General features: G+C 44.0%; 1 protein-coding gene across 2 annotated transcripts in view; it reads left to right on the forward strand.

Moving 5' to 3' along the window:
• The window catches only part of CRB1 (crumbs cell polarity complex component 1), a 175365-nt gene that overhangs the window by 105667 nt on the left and 49211 nt on the right, over window positions 1-20487 (forward strand). For both annotated transcript variants that reach the window (XM_029064005.2, XM_029064006.2), the window contains 4 exons: window positions 3209-3374; window positions 6796-7702; window positions 9108-9236; window positions 18323-18449. In XM_029064005.2, the coding sequence (XP_028919838.1) occupies window positions 3209-3374; window positions 6796-7702; window positions 9108-9236; window positions 18323-18449 (1329 nt within the window). The remainder of the gene's footprint in view (window positions 1-3208; window positions 3375-6795; window positions 7703-9107; window positions 9237-18322; window positions 18450-20487) is intronic.

Below are 20487 nucleotides of genomic sequence, written 5' to 3' on the forward strand. Positions count from 1 at the left end.
TATAGGTCGATAGCAGAAGACGCAATAATGAACAGACACATTCCCTTCCCTCAAAGAGCTTACGACTTTGAAAGGGTCACACTTTGCTCCACTAACGCCAATATTCTCACTGTACCTTGATCTTGTCTTTGTCGCCGCCAACCTCTCGCCCACATCCTGCCTCTGGCCTGGAACACCCTCCCTCATCATATCGGACAGAGAATGTCTCTCCCCACCTTCAAAGCCTTACCTTCAAAGGCACATCTCCTCCACGAGGCCTTCCCTAAGACGTCTTTTTTTATTCTTTGGTTCCCTTCTGCATCTCCCTGACTTGCTCCCTTTATTCGTCCCCTGTCCCAGCTCCAGAGCACTCATGGACATATCTGTAATTTATTTATTTCTCTTAATGTCTGTTTCCCCCACTAGTCTGTAAGCTCACTGTGGGTAGGGGATATATCTGTTTATTGTGGTACTGTACTCTCCTAAGTGTTTAGTACAGTGCTCTGCACACAGGAAGCGGTTAATAAATACCATTGACTGACTGTATCCTCTGGTGGGCAGCCAGGTGTTGGTCAAGTGAATGCACCCCTTCTGGATTCTGTTTTGCTCTCCGTAAAGAGGGGCTCTGTGAGCAACTACTCTATTCGGAACACCGTACTAGACATCAAGAGACTACAGCAGAATTCTACTTTCAGTGAGCTTGTAATCTAATGGTGATGAATAGAGCCCAACAAATATTCCACTTGTATCCCTTTTTTATGGAAATTGTGAATCGCTTATTAAGTGCCAGGCACTGTCCTAAGCGCTGAGGTAAATTCAAGGTAATCAGGTTGGACAGAGTCCTTGCCCCACATGGGGCTCACAGTCTTAATTCCCATTCGACAGATGAGGTAACTGAGGCACAGAAAAGTTAAGTGACTCACTCAAGGTCACACAGCAGACAAGCGGCAGAGCTGGGACTAGAACTCAGGTCCTCTGACTCCCAGCTTCATGCTCTGTCCACTGGACCACACTGCTTCTCTTCTACGCAGTGACTATTTGACCATACTTAAAGCCCTGGTTTTTATGAATTTGCAAGTGTGGGACATGGCAGTTCATAGGTAGGGATTGTCTCTGTTGCCAAATTCTACTTTCCAAGCGCTTAGTACAATGCTATGCACACAGTAAGCGCTCAATAAATTCAATTGAATGAATGAATGAGAAGGAGGCAGCTGAAGCCAAGGCTGGAGCCAGGGGCCTAGACCCAACCTAGAACCGCCAGCTCTCTCCTTCTTGACTGTAAGCTCACTGTGGGCAAGGAATGTGTCTATTAGCGCTTAACACAGTGCTTTGCATACAGGAAGTGCTCAATAAATACCACTGATCGACAGACTTACTTAGGCAGCACTGGAAGCTGTTACCAGAGTGTAGCTTCTCTGTCTGCTCCTCCGTGGCTGCCGCGGCCTCTCGTCGATGACCGTGACCTCCTCTCCACTGAACACTCTGGGCTTGTGGTGGTGTGACCTCAGATCTTGAGGGGAGAAAGTGGGAATATCATCATCAATGGTATCTTCTGAGTACTTACTTTGTGCAGAGCACTATACTAAGTGCTTGGGAAAGTGCGGCATGTCTACAACAGAGTTGGTAGACACGTTCCCTGCCCACAGCGAGCTTACAGTCCTATGCCGGCAATGGAGAGCAGGAGAAGGCTGTGGATGGTTCCTGCTTCTGAGAAGGTTGCGAGGATCTCTTCCCATGGTTGGCAGAATGCTCCGGACCCTCGATGGGGATTCTTATGGCTCCTACTGCTGTTGCGCCTTTAATGATATCACTACTAATAATAATTACAATAATAATAATAATAGTACAAGTGCTTGGCACATAGTAAGCATTGAACAAATACTAAGTGCTGGGTAGATAACAAGGTCATTGGAAGACCCACATGGGGCTCACACTCTATGGAGGAAGGAAAGCAGATTCCCCATTTTGCAGTTGAGGAAACAGAGGCACGGAGAAGCCCAAGATCACACGGCAGACAAGTGGTGGAGTCGGGATTAAAACCCAGGTCTTCTGACTCCCAGGCCCGGGCTCGTCCCGCTAGGCTATGTTGCTTCACAGAGGTTCCGGCTTGGTCCCTACTCTAGAAACTTTGAGTGGCTGCCCCTAAAGCATCAGCAGAGTGACTGAGGTGGACTTCCTGTCAGGTGGGAAGGGGCAGCTGGGGAGGGAGGGAGGAAAGGTGCATCTCTCCTCCTCACTGCCCAGAGCAGAAGCTTCTCAGGGCAAGCCATGTGTGTATAAGTGTATATGTGCCCAGCTCTGTGTGTGTGTGTGTGTGTTTTGCCCATGTCCATGTCTGTCTCCTCTCCCTCTGCCTCTCTGCCCTTCTGTCTTCTTAACCTGCCCCTCCATGTTCTCTCTGCAGGGCCATAATAATAATAATAATGTTGGTATTTGTTAAGCGCTTGCTACGTACAGAGCACTGTGCTAAGCGCTGGGGGAGATACAGGGGAATGAGGTTGTCCCACGTGAGGCTCACAGTCTTCATCCCCATTTTACAGATGAGGGTAAATGTGAAGGCCAGGAGATAGGGATATAACCTTAACCAGCAGTAACTTTAAGGGCCATCCCACATTACGACAGAATTCTAGAATTTACCTGCTTCTTTCTCTTTGCTGACATCGCTCTCTGTTTCAGTTTCCTGCCTTTTTCCATCAGCCAATCAATCTGTGGTATTTATTGAAGATTTACTGCACGCAGAGAACTGTAATAATAATAATAATAATATTGGTATTTGTTAAGCGTTTACTATGTGCCAAGCACTGTTCTAAGCTCTGGGGTAGATACAGGGTAATCAGGTTGTCCCACGTGAGGCTCACAGTCTTAATCCTCATTTTACAGATGAGGTGACTGAGGCACAGAGAAGTTAAGTGACTTGTCCAAAGTCACACAGCTGACAGGTGGTGGAGCCAGGATTAGAAGCCATGACCCCTGACTCCTAAGCCTGTGCTCTTTCCACTGAGCCATGCTACTTCTCTAAGTGCTTGGGAGATACATGGGGTAGGCAGCAACCCTTCCCTTGAGGACTTGTCCCTCTTTCTTATCCAAGATCGCAGACCTGGCTCACAAAAGCCCTGCTTGATCCTCTTTTCTCTGCAGGAGTTGTAGTTACCTTTGATCCCCCTTGCCTTCCCTATGAATTCCAGTCTCCCCAGCTGAAGTCTTTTCCATCCTTCCCTTTTCCATCTAGTCCAGCCCCTGCCACAACCGAGGGGTTTGCTACTCCATCTGGGATGACTTCACCTGCTCGTGCCCCCCGAACACGGCGGGAAAGGCCTGTGAGGAAGTAAAGTGGTGTGAACTCAGCCCCTGCCCTCCGGAAGCGCGGTGCCAGTTGGTGCCCCGAGGATTTGAGTGTAAGTACGGCTCAAGGCTCCCCACTTGATCCCCAAGTTGGGCACTTTAATTCTGTCTCCAGAAAGATCCACTTGTAGAAACCAGGCTCCTTCATACAGGAGGCCATCTGCTGTTCCAAACCCTCTTCCTCTCCTGCTTTTATCTGACAGCAAACATCCACTTCAAACGGAGTTGAGAAGAGATCTTCTCAGGTATCTCAAGACTTGTCCTTAATGAGTCCCAGACGGGCCAGAATGGTGAAGGTGGGACTCTCTCATGTTCTTCGATCAAGGGAGTAACCCAGCATTATGGAAGCGATGTGATTTCAGTCGATTATTGAGCGCTTAATGTGTGCGGAGAGCTGCCCTAAACACTTGGAAGAGTACAAGAGAGTCGAGCCCTGTCCACAAGGAGCTTATAGTCTAGTGGGATGCTTGCTGGTTTCCAAATGGGGAGACTCAATCAATCGATCAACTGTATTTATTAAGTGCTTACCGGGTGCAAAGCACTATACTATGTGCTTGGGAGAGTACAGTAAAACGGAGTTGGAAGACACGTTCCTTGCCCGCCTCTAGCTTACAGTCTACGCTTCCGTGGAGTCTAGGCAAACGGGCTCTGAGGAGGCTGTTGTGACTGCATTGATCAAGGACAACCTTCTTTGTAATGACGACCCTCTTTTACTCTCCATTTCACTCTCAAAGAAGTCCTCTTGGTAGAACTCAGTGTAATTGTTTCTTTGGATTGATTATTTTAATCAATTGATTGTTTATTTTAATGACAGTGATGGATTATTTTAATGACGGCGAAATCACCTTTGTTTGCACTGCAGATTTGGGGATGCCGCTTATGTTGGAAACATATCGCTAATTAAGTCCAGTTTACTTTGGGTCCCTCTGGAAAGAGTACTTCAAAAGAAGGCACTGAGGCTGAAGATTAAGATGGTCTTCCCTAAAGCAGCTTTTATCTGCACTTATTCGAAGCACGGGGGCTGCTTAGTTGAGGCTGGAACTGCCTCCTTCATCTGTCAATGTCCTCAGCGCCCCTCATTTTTTATTGTAGAGCAATGAGAGGATCTTCTCTTGCATTAACTTTCGAATGGTCTTCTGCTCTGGAATGGATACAGTGGGAATCTTAATTCCTCTTCTGATAATAAAGTTTAAATCCATAATCCCACGAGGGTATTAGCAAGATGTAGTCATTCAAATGGTATCTCCTTACGCGCATGAAAAAACCTGAAGTTCTGGCCACTGATCAGACCTTTCTTGTCTTGCTTTCATTTCTCTTCCCTTTCTGAAGTTAAAGTGGAATGTAGGGAAAAAAAGATTGAATTTAACCTGATCCCCAGAAAGAGCTCATTTTGAACAGAAATATTTTCACAGTGAAGTAAAGTAGGGTTAATGTATGTTAAGTGAAATCAATCAATCAATCAAATTAATGGTATTTATTGAGCACTGACTGTGGGCAGAGCAATCGATCAATCATATTTACTGTTCGTTTAACGTGTGCAGAGCACTGTACAAAGAGACTGGGAGAATACAATACAACACAGCTGGTAGGCTCATTCCCTGACCACAACAAGGAAATAGTGAGTTTGCCTCTATCTTTAACCAAATATGCAGGGAAAAGAGGCTGATAGATATGACAACTCACAGAACCAAGAAAATAAAACTTTACGCTTGTTCGGCATTTTCCTTAAACAGAAACCAAAGGTTTTATTGGTATAGTTGTTGAAACTCATGTTTCTAAAGCAGGTCAATTTTTTCAGATTAGTGTGCTGGCACTTTAGGTCTAATTTCTACTTCTCAGTGTCATTCATTCATTCATTCAATCATTTATTGAGTGCTTATTGTGTGCAGAGCACTGTACTAAGCATGCATGTCAGCCTTCCAGTACCAAATTTACCGCTATAGTCAAGTCACCGTTCTTGTTAAGGTTCTCTTGTCAAGTCAAACAGAGGTCAAGAAACAAAAACACTGAATCAGTTTGAGATTAATCTCTAGCATGTAATCTACAAATTAGATCAGATTCTTCAGAGGAAGAAGAGGGTGGAGATGAGAAGCAGGGTGGCCTAGTGAGAGTCATCAACATCATCAGCAATAGTAGCAGCATGGCCTAGTAGATAGAGCGTGGGCCTGGGAGTCAGAGGACCTGAGTTCTAATCCTGACTCCACCACCTGTCTTCTGTTTGACCTTGGGCAAGTGACTTAACTTCTCTTGCCTCAGTTATCTCATCTGTAAAATGAGGAGGATTTGGGACATGGAATGTGTACAACCTGGAGTAGCTTGTATCTACCCCAGCGCTTACTATGGTGCCCGACGCATAGTAAGCGCTTAACAAGCGCTGCTTAGAGAAGCAGCGTGGCTCAGTGGAAAGAGCCCGGGCTTTGGAGTCAGAGGTCATGGGTTCGAATCCCGGCTCAGCCACTTGTCAGCTGACTTTGGGCAAGTCACTTAACTTCTCGGTGCCTCAGTTACCTCATCTGTAAAATGGGGATTAAGACTGTGAGCCCCACGTGGGACAACCTGATTCCCCTGTGTCTACTCCAGCGCTTAGAACAGTGCTTGGCACATAGTAAGCGCCTAACAAATATCAACATTAACAAGTACCATGAAGAAAAAGACAACGCTCATCCAGATGGCCGCTATAAAGGGCAAATTAGACAATAAGCCTTGCCAAAGGAAAGAAAGACCTTGCCGTATCTTTCTCTTGTAATTACCCTTAGCACTTAGATCGGTATATTTAGCAAAGTTGACAACAAATTAATCCTATAACACTGATGTTATCACTTCTACTCCTATTTCTACATATCTAACCAACACTTTGCTTCTGGTCTGGCAAATTAGTCTAAGAGTTAAGACACCAAGTTCTGCCACTGCCTTTCTTATTGTCCTTATGTCTCGGTTTTCTCATCCCCAAAATGGAGACGAATAAGAATTCCTGACTGCTTTCTTTTCACAGGGGTTAGGAAGACAAATCAAACAATAAATCAGTCAATTGTATTTATTTCACACTTACTGTGTGCAGAGCACCGTACTAAGCATTTGGGAGAATACAGTATAACAATATAACAGCCATATCCCCCGCTCACAGCAAGCTAACAGTCTAAAGGGGACAATAAATGTGAAAAGTGCTTTGGGCTCATCATTGGAAAGATGCTACGTAGAGCCAAATTGTTATTTCTATTAGAAAACGTCTTAAATCCACCAGAAAAGAATGTTCATATTTCAGAAAGATTAAGCTGGAGAGGTTGGACCTTAGCAGCCTTTTCTGAGGGCCAGAAAGATCCAGCTAACTGTGAATCGATCAGTCAACTGTACCTATTGAGTGCTTACTGTGTGCAGAGCACTATACTAAGCACTTGAGAAAGCACAGCCCAACAATATGACACATCCCTGCCCATTGTGAGATTACAGTCTAGAGGATACTATTTTCTATTGCAGGTATTGCTAGCGCCCTTTTCAATGGACGTAGCAGTGCAATATTTTACAGAAGCAACGGGAAGATTACCAGAGATCTCACCAACGTCACTCTCGGCTTCCGGACCAGGGACACCGACACCGTCCTACTTTACGCCGAGAAGGAACCGGAGTTCATTACCGTTGCCATCCGAGAGTCTAAATTACTTTTCCAGCTGCAAAGTGGCAACAGCTTTTACGTGCTGAGCCTAACAAGTCCGCAGTCAGTGAGCGATGCCACCTGGCACCAAGTAGCCCTCTCCATGACCGATCCCCTAACTCAGTCTTCCAGGTGGAAAATGCAAGTGGATGGTCCAAAATCCACCGTGACTAGTACGGTCGCCACTGGCAACCTCAACTTTCTGAAGGAAGAGACGGACATTTACGTGGGGGACAGGGCTTTTGACCATCTGGATGGCCTCAGAGGGTGCCTGAGCTCAATAGAAATCAGCGGCATTTATCTCTCTTACTTTGAAAGCACCGATGGGCACGCTGAAAAGCCTCAGGAAGAACAGTTTCTCAAAATCTCCGCCAACTCGGTGGTGACGGGCTGTCTGCGTGTGGATGCCTGCGGCTCGGCGCCCTGTCTCCATGGGGGAGATTGTGAGGACACCTACGATTCCTATCGATGTGCGTGTCCAGTGGGATGGACGGGGATGCGCTGTGAGATCAACGTTGACGAATGCCTATCCAACCCCTGCGTTCACGGCAACTGTTCCGACCGAGTCGCCAGCTACGTGTGTGTCTGTGAGCCCGGTTACACAGGTGTGAACTGTGAGGTTGACGTGGACAACTGCAGAGGCCACCAATGCGCCAATGGGGCCACGTGCATCGATGGGATCAATGGCTATTCGTGTCTGTGTTTCGGGAACTTTACCGGAAAGCTCTGCCGGTAAGTGGTCCCCGGCAGTCAGTCAGTCAGCTGATTGTATTTATTGCACTGACTGCACTAAGCACTTGGGAGAGAACAATACAACAATAAACAGACACGTTCCCTGCCCACAATGACCTTAGAGTCTAGAGGGGGAGACATTAATATAATACAGACATTAATATAAATAAATAAATGACAGATATGTACAGAAGGGCTGTGGGGCTGGGGGGGTGGGGTGATGAATAAAGGGAGCAAGTCAGGGTGACGCGGAAGGGAGTGGGAGAAGAGGAAAGGAGGGCTTAGTCAAGGAAGGTCTCTTGGAGGAGATGCACCTCAATAAAGCTGGGGAGAGTCATTTTTAGATATGAGGGGGGAGGGCATTCTAGGCTAGAGGCAGGATGTGGGTGAAAGGTCCGCGGGAGATAGATGAGATTGAGGTACAGTGAGAAGGTTAGCACCAGAGCGAAGCGTGAGGGCTGGGTTGTAGTAGGAGAGAAGGTAGGTGCTCCTGTTTCCTGTGGGCGCATTCCTAGGATGAAATTTTGGGACATTATCAACAAAAGCAGACAAAGGCTTGTGCTACACCACCATATACCAGGTCATAGTCACAACATTGTTTATGCATCCCCTCTCCCCCTTCTCCCCAATCTGGCTACCTCCATTCTGGGCCTGGGCCGTTGTGTTGAATTAGTCTCAGAACGTTCTGGGACCTTTAAGCAACTCCCAAGATGGAGATTATAGTCTCAACCAACTTTATTAGGACCAAAAAAATGTCATGAGCTAATATCTCTACTCCACTGTATTTGAACCTCCACAAATCAACCAGAGAAACCGAAGAGGAAACTTGATGTGTGCCAGTGGAAACTGCTGTGATTCTGGTACTTAGCTGTTCATCACATGCGCAACCTCAGAACTATGCAAGATATATTCTGGTTTTGCACGGTTTCTATTGATTCTAGAGCCACATATCTAGGACACAGTTTGATCTGAATTTGGCTTAATTATGAATTATTAGGTAGGGAGTAGAGAAAGCAGTGTTCGGCTCTGGAAGTCAAAGACCTTTCTTATCAGAGACTCCTTTCCTCTTTTGACACATCTCAACGTTTCGCTTCTCTTTTTTTGATTTATTATCCTGAAAACAGCAAGCGTATAGTTTACCCCATTCCCCCTTTACAATCCCAAATACTAATTGCACAACAGCAGAAAGTTTTTCTCATCCATGAAAACTAAACACACAGAGCTACTTTTGCTGTCAATCTTAATGACAGGGAGAAGGCGATCAAAGGCAATAAAGATGCTTCAATCTTTATAATGTTCAGCCTGCATTTTCAATCATCTTGGTAATCCCCGGGCATAAGTATTTAAATTAAACTCTTCTTAATTGAATTTAGATTAATTGCTGTGTGATCTTTTTTCCCTCTAGACATGCCACACTATCCTCAACGTTTTGTGGGAATGAGAGGAGAAATCTTACCTGCTACAACTCCGGCAACTGTACGGAGGTCGGAGGGGAACTGAAGTGCTTGTGTCGGTCAGGGTTCACTGGAGAAAGGTGAGTGTCCAGGATCAACTTAACTCAGAGAAATGGGCAGTTGAATGGACAAGTGCCTTCCTCTCTTCACTCCGATTTACCTTCTCTGAGCGCCGAGAGCCAACAACATCCCTACGGTAAGGCTTAGAAACGGCAACGGATGAAATCACTGGTGCAAGAGGAGAAATCAGAGAAGCAGGAAGAGAATCATCCCTGCATGGGATTCTCCAACACTGAAAGAGAGAGCTAAAGCCAAGATTCTACCCATAATGAAAGGTCTTGGCTCCTCTAGACTGCAAGCTTGTGTGGGCAGGGAATGTGTCTGGTAATTGTTGTATTATACTCTCCCAAGTACTTAGTACACTGCTCTTCACATAGCACTCAATAAATACCATTGATTGGTTGATTAATCGGTTGAATTCCCTGTAGTCTCTGGTGGAAGGAAACTCTGACAGGGACTCAAGCTATGAAAGTTATATCAACAATGATCACTGCAATATTGTTGAGCATTAAGTGCCCAGTACAGTGCTCTGCACATAGTAAGCACTCATAAATATCATTGATTAATTGATTGATAGATGCAAGATAAACAGGTAGGGCACAGTCTCCCTCCGCATGGGGCTTGCAGTCTAAATAGGAGAGAGAACAAGCATTAAATCTGCATTTTACAGATGAAGAAACTGAGGCAGAGAGAAGGTAAGTGATTTGCCCAGTGTAACACAGCAAGAAGGTAGTGGATGTGGGATTAAAAGCCAGGTCCTATGAATTCCAGGCACCTGCTCTTTCCATTTAGTCATGCTGCTTAATTTCTTCTAAAATTGTGCTCAGGATTGATGCTATTGGCTTGCTATGAAATGTAGTGAGGCCTCTCCTCCAAGAAGCCTTCCCTGACTATAAGCCCTCCTTTCCTCTTCTCACACTCCTTTCTGTGTCACCTTGACTTGCTCCCTTTATTCATCCCCCCTCCCGGCCCCACAGCACTTATGTACATATCTGTCATTTATTTGTATTAATATCTATCTCCCCTTCTAGGCTGTAAACTCCTTGTGGGCAGGGAATGTGTCAATTTATTGTTGTATTGTACTCTCCCAGTGCTTAGTACAGTGCTCTGCACAAAGTAAGTGCTCAATAAATATGATTGACTAACTGATTAATGAGCAATTTTGTGCTTTTCATTTTCCCCTTCCATGCTGCAAAATCTTTCTTCAAATTAATACCTCCATGAATTGAGCACTCTTCACATGTCCAAAGCTTTGCAAAATCACTCATTTCATTCATTCATTCATTCGTAAGCCCGTCACTGGGCAGGGATTCTCTCTATCTGTGGCCGAATTGTACATTCAAGTGCTTAGTACAGTGCTCTGCACATAATAGGTGCTCAATAAATACTATTGAATATTCATTCATTGATTGAATGAATGAATTAAGCACCAGTGGGCTTATTAATTGGCCATTTACTCCACTAAATATTCATATCATGTTAGTACTGGTGTCCTCTGAACTATCCCTAGCCATGTCTTATTTAAACAGAAGATCGAGGAGGAGAAAGAACTAAATTTAGGAGAATATTTTGGTAATGTTAGGTAGTTTCCCGAGGCCCAACAGATGTAACCTACAGTCCCCCAAAATTCTGAAGTGCTTCTAAAGCTTGTGAGCTTCATAAGCCATCTGCAGCAGGTAGTGAGTGACAGATGCATAGGAAAACACATTGCCTGAGTATAGAGTGCTGTGGCAATCTCTCCTGGGGGTCAAATTTAGCTTAGATTGAATCAGAAAAGTTTCATTTCAGGTCCCAAACCTCAGCCTAAAAGGGAAAAAAACAACAACATTTCTCCAGCATGTTTGGGACCTGTCATGTTGGCAAGGCTGTTTTTTTGCTTTTCTTTCCTTCATGAATGTGACATTGGATTGGATGTGAGGTAGAGTTCTAACCCACTCACCCTACTGATCAGTTATTTTAGATTTAAGAATCTTCTATCATCCCTAGTTGACATTAGAGTTTACCCAGTGCTTTTAAAATGGGATTTGATCTTCCTTTTCAAAAAAATCTTGCTGCATTTAGAGTTTCTGAAGTTACAGACAAACAATTCCTTTGAGGAACAGGCCAACAAAATGGCAGCACTGTCTACTCATCTGGAAAGATGAGAAGGAGTTCAGTTCCTCTAGTACTGTTCTCACACTCCAGGCCACAAACTCTGGTTAAAGTCACTTGGACTCCCTGGTTTGTGAAGAAGGCGCGGTGAGAAAAAATAAGCTTTTGACCTAAGGAATCATTCACAGGCCACTTCAGTGATCTTCAGCTTTGAGGAGTATTTTTTTAAAAGCTCCTTGCACTTGTAGACTTTTGCCCTAGCTGTCCATTGGGACAAAGAAGTGTTGGATTACCCATGCATTTTAGGTACAATCTATCTCTTCCTCAAGTTAAGAAATAATCTCCTTCTCCATATTACTTCAAGTAAATTATTTTCCAAAATCAGCAGTGGATTTATTTTTAATTTTTCCTCACTCCATTTGTTTATAAGGCCAAAAATAGAATTGCCTTTACAGAAAAAAAACACACTTTCAAAAGTATCTTCAATGAAGCTGGAGAGGAGGGCAGCAGATAGTTGATGCAGACCTCTCATTCTATTTCCACCTCCTTCTCACTGACTCTTTATTTCCTCTTATCCACTTTCTAGCTTCTCTGAAAAGTGGGAAGACGACTCTATGGGGGAAAACAAGCAGACATAAATGTACAGATAGAAAATAGTTTTTAAAAGTCCACTATAAATCTATGAATCAATCACAAATAAACAGAAAACGGCGTAACAGAGAAGGGGACAGCATAGCTAGGAAGGTGGGAAGTCCATTTTGGGAATGTCTCCAGAGGAGATGATCTTTTATGGGGCCTTTGAAAGAGGGCAGGGATGTAGTTTTACAAAATAGGTCATACTGATGAGTGGAGAGTAGGAAGTGGAGGAGGACTTCCCAGACTAAGCCCACATTTTCCTCTGCTCTCCCTTCCCTCCCCCTCGCCTCGACCTCCTCCCTTTGCTCTAGTCCCCTCCTCAACCCACAGCATTTGTGTGTATATGTACACATTTATAATTCTATTTGGATTAAGGATGTGTATATATAATTCTATTTATAATGATGCTACTGATGCCTGTTTACTTGTTTTGATGTCTGTCTCCCCCCTTCTAGACTGTGAGCCCATTGTGGGCAGGGATTGTCTCTATTTGTTGCTGAACTTTACTTCTCAAGCACTTAGTACAGTGCTCTGCACACAGTAAGCGCTCAATAAATACAGTTGAATGAACAGATGAAATGAAAGTGGTAGAATCAAACACCAAATATGGTTAAGTCATTTGTTTGGGTGAAGAAAATGAGCTGGAGTGTAAAAGACAAAAAGAGCAGTGGATAATAATAATATTGTTGGTATTTGTTAAGCGCTTACTATGTGCAGAGCATTGTTCTAAAAGCGCTGGGGTAGATACAGGGCAATTAGGTTGTCCCACGTGAGGCTCACAGTCAATCCCCATTTTACAGATGAGGTAAGTGACTTGCCCACAGTTACACAGCTGACAAGTGGCAGCAGCAGGATTCGAACCCATGACCTCTGACTCCCAAGCCCGAGCTCTTTCCACTGAGCTACGCTGCTTCTCTGAGAAGGCACCCTCAATCCTTTAACAAGAACAAACAATAATCTATTACATGTCATGGATTTTAAATTATAGAATCACAAATAGCATTACTGATTATTAATTAATAATAAATTATGACACCTATTGATTTTATAACTATGGTATTTGCTAAGCACTTGTTATGTATCAGATACTGTTCTAGGTGGAGAAAATAACACTCTTAAATAGTTTGTCCTTTGTATTCAGAGAAGATGGCACTGATGGTGAATATCATCAGTGGGAAGCAGCGTGGCTCAGTGGAAAGAGCCTGGGCTTCGGAGTCACTGGTCATGGGTTCGACTCCCAGCTCTGCCACTCGTCAGCTGTGTGACTGTGGGCAGGTCACTTCACTTCTCTGTGCCTCAGTTACCTCATCTGTAAAGTGGGGATTAACTGTGAGCCTCACGTGGAACAACCTGATTACCTTGTATCTCTCCCAGTGCTTAGAACAGTGCTCTGAACATAGTAAGCGCTTAACAAATACCAACATTATTATTATTATCATCTGGGAGTGTGTGTGTGTGTGTGTGTGTGTTCTTCTGCACAAAAAGATTGTCCTTAGCTGTGTTGACATATTTGATGTTCTTAGTACCTGACATATTTTCTCTTTTGCCTCCTTGTCTTTTGTTGCTCATGAATTTTTTTTTGCTCAAGAAGGGCTACTTCTTTCTTGACAAGGAGTACACCATGCTGGTCTATCCCGGCACTTGACCCTCAGTTTTCAACTGGGGTGCAGCACTGCCTAATGATGTTTGACCGTAATCTTAGAATGTTTTTTTCTTCCTCCTTGCTTCCACTTTCCCCATTTCAGCTCTTCATTGGTAGTTGTTTGAGTGCCCTGCTGTCAGTGATTCATCTCATGTATCTCACCTAGCATAGCTGAGTTGCAGCGAGCTAAACCTCCATGAAAGATGGCTGACTTCATTCCAGAACTTCATTGTTTGTGATTCTGTCTCGCTATGTGACATTTTGTTTAGCCCATACATGCTGATGAATCTAACCAAGGGGTTGGAGAGAGGAATCAGCATGATGCAGTGATGCATGATGCCCGGGCCTGGAGTCAGAAGATCATGGATTCTAATCTTGACTCTACCACTTGTGTACTGTGTGACCTCGGGCAAGTCACTTCACTTCTCTGGGCCTCAGTTACCTCATCTGTAAATGGGGATTAAGCCCCATATGGGACAAGGACTGTATCCAACTTGATTTGCTTGTATCCACCCAGAGCTTAGTACGGTGCCTGGCACAGAATAAGCCTTAACAAATACCATCATTATTGTTTGTTCCGTGTACTGCCTGGATAACCGAATAATGTGACCGTGTTTAGCACTGCACTGCCAGTATTAATTTTCATTTGTGTTTATGGTAAGCTGGTACATCACCTCTGGTTTTCTTTAGACCCATCAATCCATGGCACCTGGATGATTTAGCCAAGCAGCGCACAATCATTTGCACGTCTTCTTGAGGGCATTCACCTACATACAGAAATTCTTGAAGGACTCTCTATGACTTTGAACTCCAAATTATACATATAATCAATAATATCCTTGTAGTATTACTTTAGCATTATCGATTTTTAAGGCTCTCCACCAGATGGCTCCTTCTTACCAGCTACTCTCTTCTCCCCGGCACTCCCGGTTCCATTCTTCACCCAAACAAACTTGCTAGCCGTGTCTTCCTGAAGCCGATGCTCAAATGTTTTAATTTCATGTGAGAAACAATGGGGAGTCAATGGAGATTTCTGAGGGAAGAAGTGATAGGCTCCCAGTGGCATTTGAGATAGACGATTCGTGCGCTGTGTACAAAATAGACTACAGATGGATGAAGCAAGAAGCCAAGACTGATAAGAGGTCGGGATGGTAGTTCGGGCAACAGGTGAGGAAAGCTCGGTAAGAGAGTGATGACTGTAAGGATGGAAGTAGATCTGTAGCATATTATAGGAAAAAAAGATGGAGATAGAAATTGGATCCGGGAACTAAATGAAAAGCGTCAAGATGATACTGATGAGCAGAGAGGATGTGGATGGTTCTAACCTTCTTAGGAAAATTAGACAAAGAAGACGGTTTCAGACGAAGATACCCTGGAAGCAAGAGGAAATAGACAATCATGGGGTCCATGAAGGTCAGGGAGGGGTGATGTGTCAAAATACAATTTATAATAATGATAATAGTAATTATTATTATTATGATAGTATTTGTTAGGCACTTACTATGTGTCCAGCACTGTTCTAAGCACTGGGGTAGATACAAGGTAATCAGGTTGTCCCATGTGGGGCTCACAGTCATAATCCTCATTTTACAGATGAGGTAACTGAGGCACAAAGAAGTTCAGTGACTTGTCCAAAGTCACACAGCTGATAAGTGGCAGATCCGGGATTAGAACCCGTGACCTCTGACCCCCAAGTCTGTGCTCTTTCCACTAAGCCACGCTGCTTCCCATGATTATGGTATTTAAGTGCTTACTATGTGCCAGGCACTGCACTAAGCGCTGGGGTGAATAGAAGCATATCAGGTTGGACAGAATCCTGTCCCACACAGGGCTCACAGTCTTAATCCCCATTTTACAGATGAGGTGACTCTGAGACACCGAAAAGTTAAGTGTCTTGTCCAGAGTCACACGGGAGACAAGTGGCAGAGTTGGGATTAGAACCCAGGTCCTTCTGACGCTCAGGTTTGCACTCTATCCACTAGGCCACGATTTGCCCAAGAGACGTTTGGTTGGTTTATTAATTTGTCTGGGGGTCCTGTCAGTTCTACCAATCCAGAGGTGAAGGGGTTGAAATGTGATCGAACATGTCACCATCTCCCCCTGCCACTCATGTGACAATCTAATGCAAACCTGGTGACCACTGCTTCACAGGTCTGGTGCAGACATCGGGATGGGTGGCAAGCTGCGGACCCTTTAGGGAAAGGGAAAAGAAAAGTCAAATTCAGATTTTTTTTAAATCCATTTTTTAATATTAAAAAATGCAAACACAACAGGGCAGGTAAGCCTGACTTAGCTACATTCCCCTCTCCCGCGGCCATTCCGGAGCCCGGACTAATGAGCCGGGAGAGTGGAGGAAGGTGCATTTTCTTGCTTTCCTCGTTTTGGCCACTGCTCCGTGACCTGGGCTAATGAGCAGGAGCTTGTAAATGTGCTCCTAAATGGAGGCAAATATGCTTTCTTCGCTCCATAAGCTGCTGCGATGGAAAATACCCGTGCAGTTCCTTCACCCACACAGCTCCGGCTTCTCTCTGTCCCCCGTCCAGGGGTGGACACGGCCCATCTGTGCATCCCCTTTACCCACTTAGCCTCTGCCTCCTCCCTGGTCTCTGGAAGTCCACATATGCACATCCACCAAACTAGCACACCGCCCCTTCAAAGCCCTACTGAAAGCTCACCTCCTCCAGGAGGCCTTCCCAGACTGAGCCCTCCCTTTCCTCTGCTCCCCAGACTAAGCCTCCCTTTCCCTCTGCTCCTCCCCCCCTGCATCTCCCCGACTCGGACCCACTGTTCCCCACCCCAGAGCACTTGTATATATATGTACATGTTTATAAGTAGAATTCTATTCTTTTTGTATAAATGATGGGATCTATAATTTATTTTTATTAATGATGTGCATATATCTATAATTCTTTTTATTTAAAGTGACGCTATTGATACCTGTTTACTTGTTCTGTCTTGTTTTGTTGTCTGTCTCCCCCCCTTCTAGACTTTGAACCCAGCGTGGGCAGGGATTATCTCATTTGTTTCTGAATTGTACTTCCCAAGTGCTTAGTACAGTGCTCTGCACACAGTAAACCCTCAATAAATACAACTGAATGAATGATTGAATCCCCCTTCACCCACACAGGATTTAGTTTCAGAGGAAACGGCACATTTGTACATCACCAGTGGACAGTACACTCCCCAAACGCAAGTCCTTTCCTCTTATGGACCTTCAAGGAAAATCTCGCAAAATCTTACCTCACTCTTTGGTACCACCCACTGTTCTGAAGATCAGGCAATGTAGTAATTTAAACTGCGATACGATCCAACAGTAGCCATTAAAAACCACTTGTTTGGCATATCATCTTTAAGGATTTTGCCTCACGTTTTGCAATGCAAAAATATGCCAACCACCATGGAAACGACTGTAGAAGGGGACGGTAGAGGTGGTGAGAGTTCCGGGTTGATAAGCTGAATAAACAGTTTGAGAATCATCCACGTACAAGTAGTTGTTGAAGCCATAAACTGGTTAGCTACCTGAAAGTAATAATGATAATAATAAGAAGAATAATGGTATTTGTTAAGCGCTTACTATGTGCCAAGGATTGTAATAAACCCTGGGGTAGATACAAGATAATCAGGTCCCACGTAGGGCTCACAGTCTTTGAGAAGTAGCGTGGCTCAGTGGAAAGCGCCCGGGCTTGGGAGTCAGAGGTCATGGGTTCGAATCCTGGCTCTGCCACTTGTCAGCTGACTGTGGGCAAGTCACTTCACTTCTCTGTGCCTCAGTTACCTCACCTGTAAAATCGGGATGAAGACTGTGAGGCTCACGTGGGACAACCTGATGACCCTCTATCTCCCCCAGCGCTTAGAACAGTGCTCTGCACATAGTAAGCGCTTAACAAATACCAACATTATTAGAAGGGAGAACAAATACTAAATCACAATTTGCAGATGAAGGAACTGAGGCCCAGAAAAGGTAAGTGATTTTGCCCAAGATCAGACAGCAAAGTGGAAGAGACAGGATTAGAACCCAGCTTCTTCTGATCCCCAGGCTTCTCTCCCCTAAGCCATACTGTAAAGTAAAAACACTAGAATATTGACAGTAGTTGATTTTTAGTAGCCTAAATGCTAAAGAACAACACTTCCAACTCCCTTACAATTCTCATGTATCTTTAATAAATGGAAATGATTGACAATAACCCTCTCTGTGTTGAACTCTGTTTTAACTTTGCCCTATATTTTCATTCTGCATGTTGTCAGCTTTTTGTTGTTGTTATGGTACTCGTTAAATCCTTACTATGTGCCAGGCACTGATCTAAGCACTGGGGTAGAAACAAAGTAATAAGGTTGGAAACGGTCCCTAACCCACATAGGACTCGTAGTCTTAATCCTCATAACGCAGATGAGGGAACCGAGGAACAGGGAAGTGAAGTGACTTGTCCAAGGTTACACAGAAGACAAGGGGCAGGGCTGGGATTAGAACTCGGGTCCTTCTGACTCCAAGGCCCCTGCTCTATCCACTAGACCATGCTGCTTCTCAGCTTACTCGTTCTCATGGCGGACACGCCTTTGGTCACTTGAAGACATCGGATTTTGTATCTAAATTTGCCAAGACAGCAGAAAGAGGAGTTTTTCAGGTGACAAGTCTTGTTTATGCAGTGGTGCTATTCTGTTGCTCTAGGAGAAGAGTGAAAAAGTCCATTTCTCTTTCATCTTCAAAACCCTATCGAGTGGTTTTCCTTTACTTTTCAGATGCGACAAGGATATTGACGAATGCAACTCTGACCCCTGTCTGAATGGAGCCTTGTGTCAGAACCTGCTCAACAGATATCAGTGCATCTGTGACGTCAATTTTGCCGGCGAACACTGTGAGATAGATGTAAGCGACTTCTCCTTTTATGTGTCTTTGTTATTTTGGCAGAATCTCTTTCAGCTTCTCTCTTACCTCGTTCTGCGAATGGATGATGAACCGGCCGTTGAGTGGGGTGACCAAGAAGACTATTAGTGAGTGAGCTTTGCAGAATTTAAGATTATGATTGAAACACACTGGAAGATGCCTTGTTTAAGTCGGAGAGCTAGTTTGTAGAAAGGGAAAGTGTGAAATAGATTAACTATATAGAATTTTAAAGGCTATTTTCAATAAATGACTAAGACTTCATGTATACATATAATTTCATTTTTATAGTTTTCCAAGACAAAATTATTTTTCCCACTTTACTTGTCAGGAGCTCTGGCTGTCCTTCTAGCAACAAAAAAGAGGGCATCTGCTTATGGTAAATAATCAGTGGTATTTGTTGGGCAATTACTGTGTGCAAAGCACTCTATTAAGTGCCTAAGTAACCTTTGTGACTCGTGTAAAAATGGAGAGTGGAAAGGGGGATCCAATTTAGATTTTTGCTGCCTTTCCTTCATTTCTGAACTCTACTTCTACTGAGATTTGCTCTTCACTTGTCCTGTCCTGAGGATTTTATTTTACACCATTCTGATCCATCCTTCATGACATGTTGAGGCCTATGTTGAAGTTAGAAAGGTCGATTCTCCCAGAGCTTAAATTTACTTGGTGATAGGACATTAGGTAGTTCCTGAGAAGAGCTAACTCTTTCAGACCACGGTAGATAATAGGATGGATCAGGATGGTGTAAAATAAAACCCACTGGACAGGCCAAGTGAAGAGCAGATCTCAGTAGAAGTAGAGTTCAGAAATGAAGGGAAGGCAGCGAAAATCTAAATTGGATCCCCATTTCCACTCTCCATTTTTACACGAGTCATAAAGGTTATTTAGGGACTTAATAGAGCGCTTTGCACGCTGCGTAGTCACAGCCAGACACACCCAATGACTCTATCCAGACTGCCTCCTAGTGATAATAATCAAAGTAATTGTGGAAAGTTTTAAGCACTTCCTCCGTGTCAATCACTGTACTAAGCATTAAGGTAGGTACAAACTAATCAGGTTGGATAAAGTCCCTGTCCCAAATAGGACTCACAGTTTGAATCCCCCTTTTACAGATGAGGTAACGGAGGCCCAGGGAAGTTTCTGAAAGACCCAATAAAATTACATTTTTAGGGTGTGTTTTATATGTCAGAATAAATTCTGTTTGGTTCAATTTGTAGGTTTAAAATGAGTCTGTTAGAAAATTATGGTTAGTCCAGTATCCAGTGACAGAGTAGGATTAAAAACATCTCCCATATGACATCAAAAAGTATCAGAGAAGTTTACCCAATGGGCAAGTGGTGGTGTTGAGATTCAACTCAGGTCCTTCTGACTCTCAGGCCTGTTCTCTAGCCACTAGGCCATGCCGCTTCCTGAAAGACCTCATGATCCTCCCATAGTACCTTCTTTACTTTGTAAATTGGGAAGATAATTGGGTCCTAGGTTTGGGGGGGATTTTTTAAATGGCATTTTTTAAGCACTTACTATGTGCCAGGCACTGTACTAAGCACTGGGTTAAATACAAGTTAATCAGATTGGAAACAGTCTCTGTACCACCTGGGGCTCACAGTCTTAATCCCCATTTTACAGATGAGGTCACTGAGGCACAGAGAAGTTAAATGACTTGCCCAAGGTCACAGAGCAGAGCCAGGATTAGAACTCAGGTTCTTCTGACTCCCAGGACCATGTTCTATCCACTAAGCATCACTGCTTCTCATTTTACTTGCTTATATTCCAAAGAAACCATTCCCTGATGTAGTTTGGTTGGATACTTTTCTGATACTTTTTGATGTCACATGGAAGCTGTTTTTAATCCTACTCTGTCACTGGATACTGGACTAACCATAATTTTCTAATAGACTCCTTTTAAACCTACAAACTGAACCAAACTGAACTCATTCTGACATATAAAACACACCCTAAAAATGTGATTTTATTGAGTCTTTCCGAAAAAGTCCAGGGAAGACATTCCATTTTAAAATGAATG

This window comes from Ornithorhynchus anatinus, chromosome 4, assembly GCF_004115215.2.
Source record: "Ornithorhynchus anatinus isolate Pmale09 chromosome 4, mOrnAna1.pri.v4, whole genome shotgun sequence".
Classification (NCBI taxonomy): Eukaryota; Metazoa; Chordata; class Mammalia; order Monotremata; family Ornithorhynchidae; genus Ornithorhynchus; species Ornithorhynchus anatinus.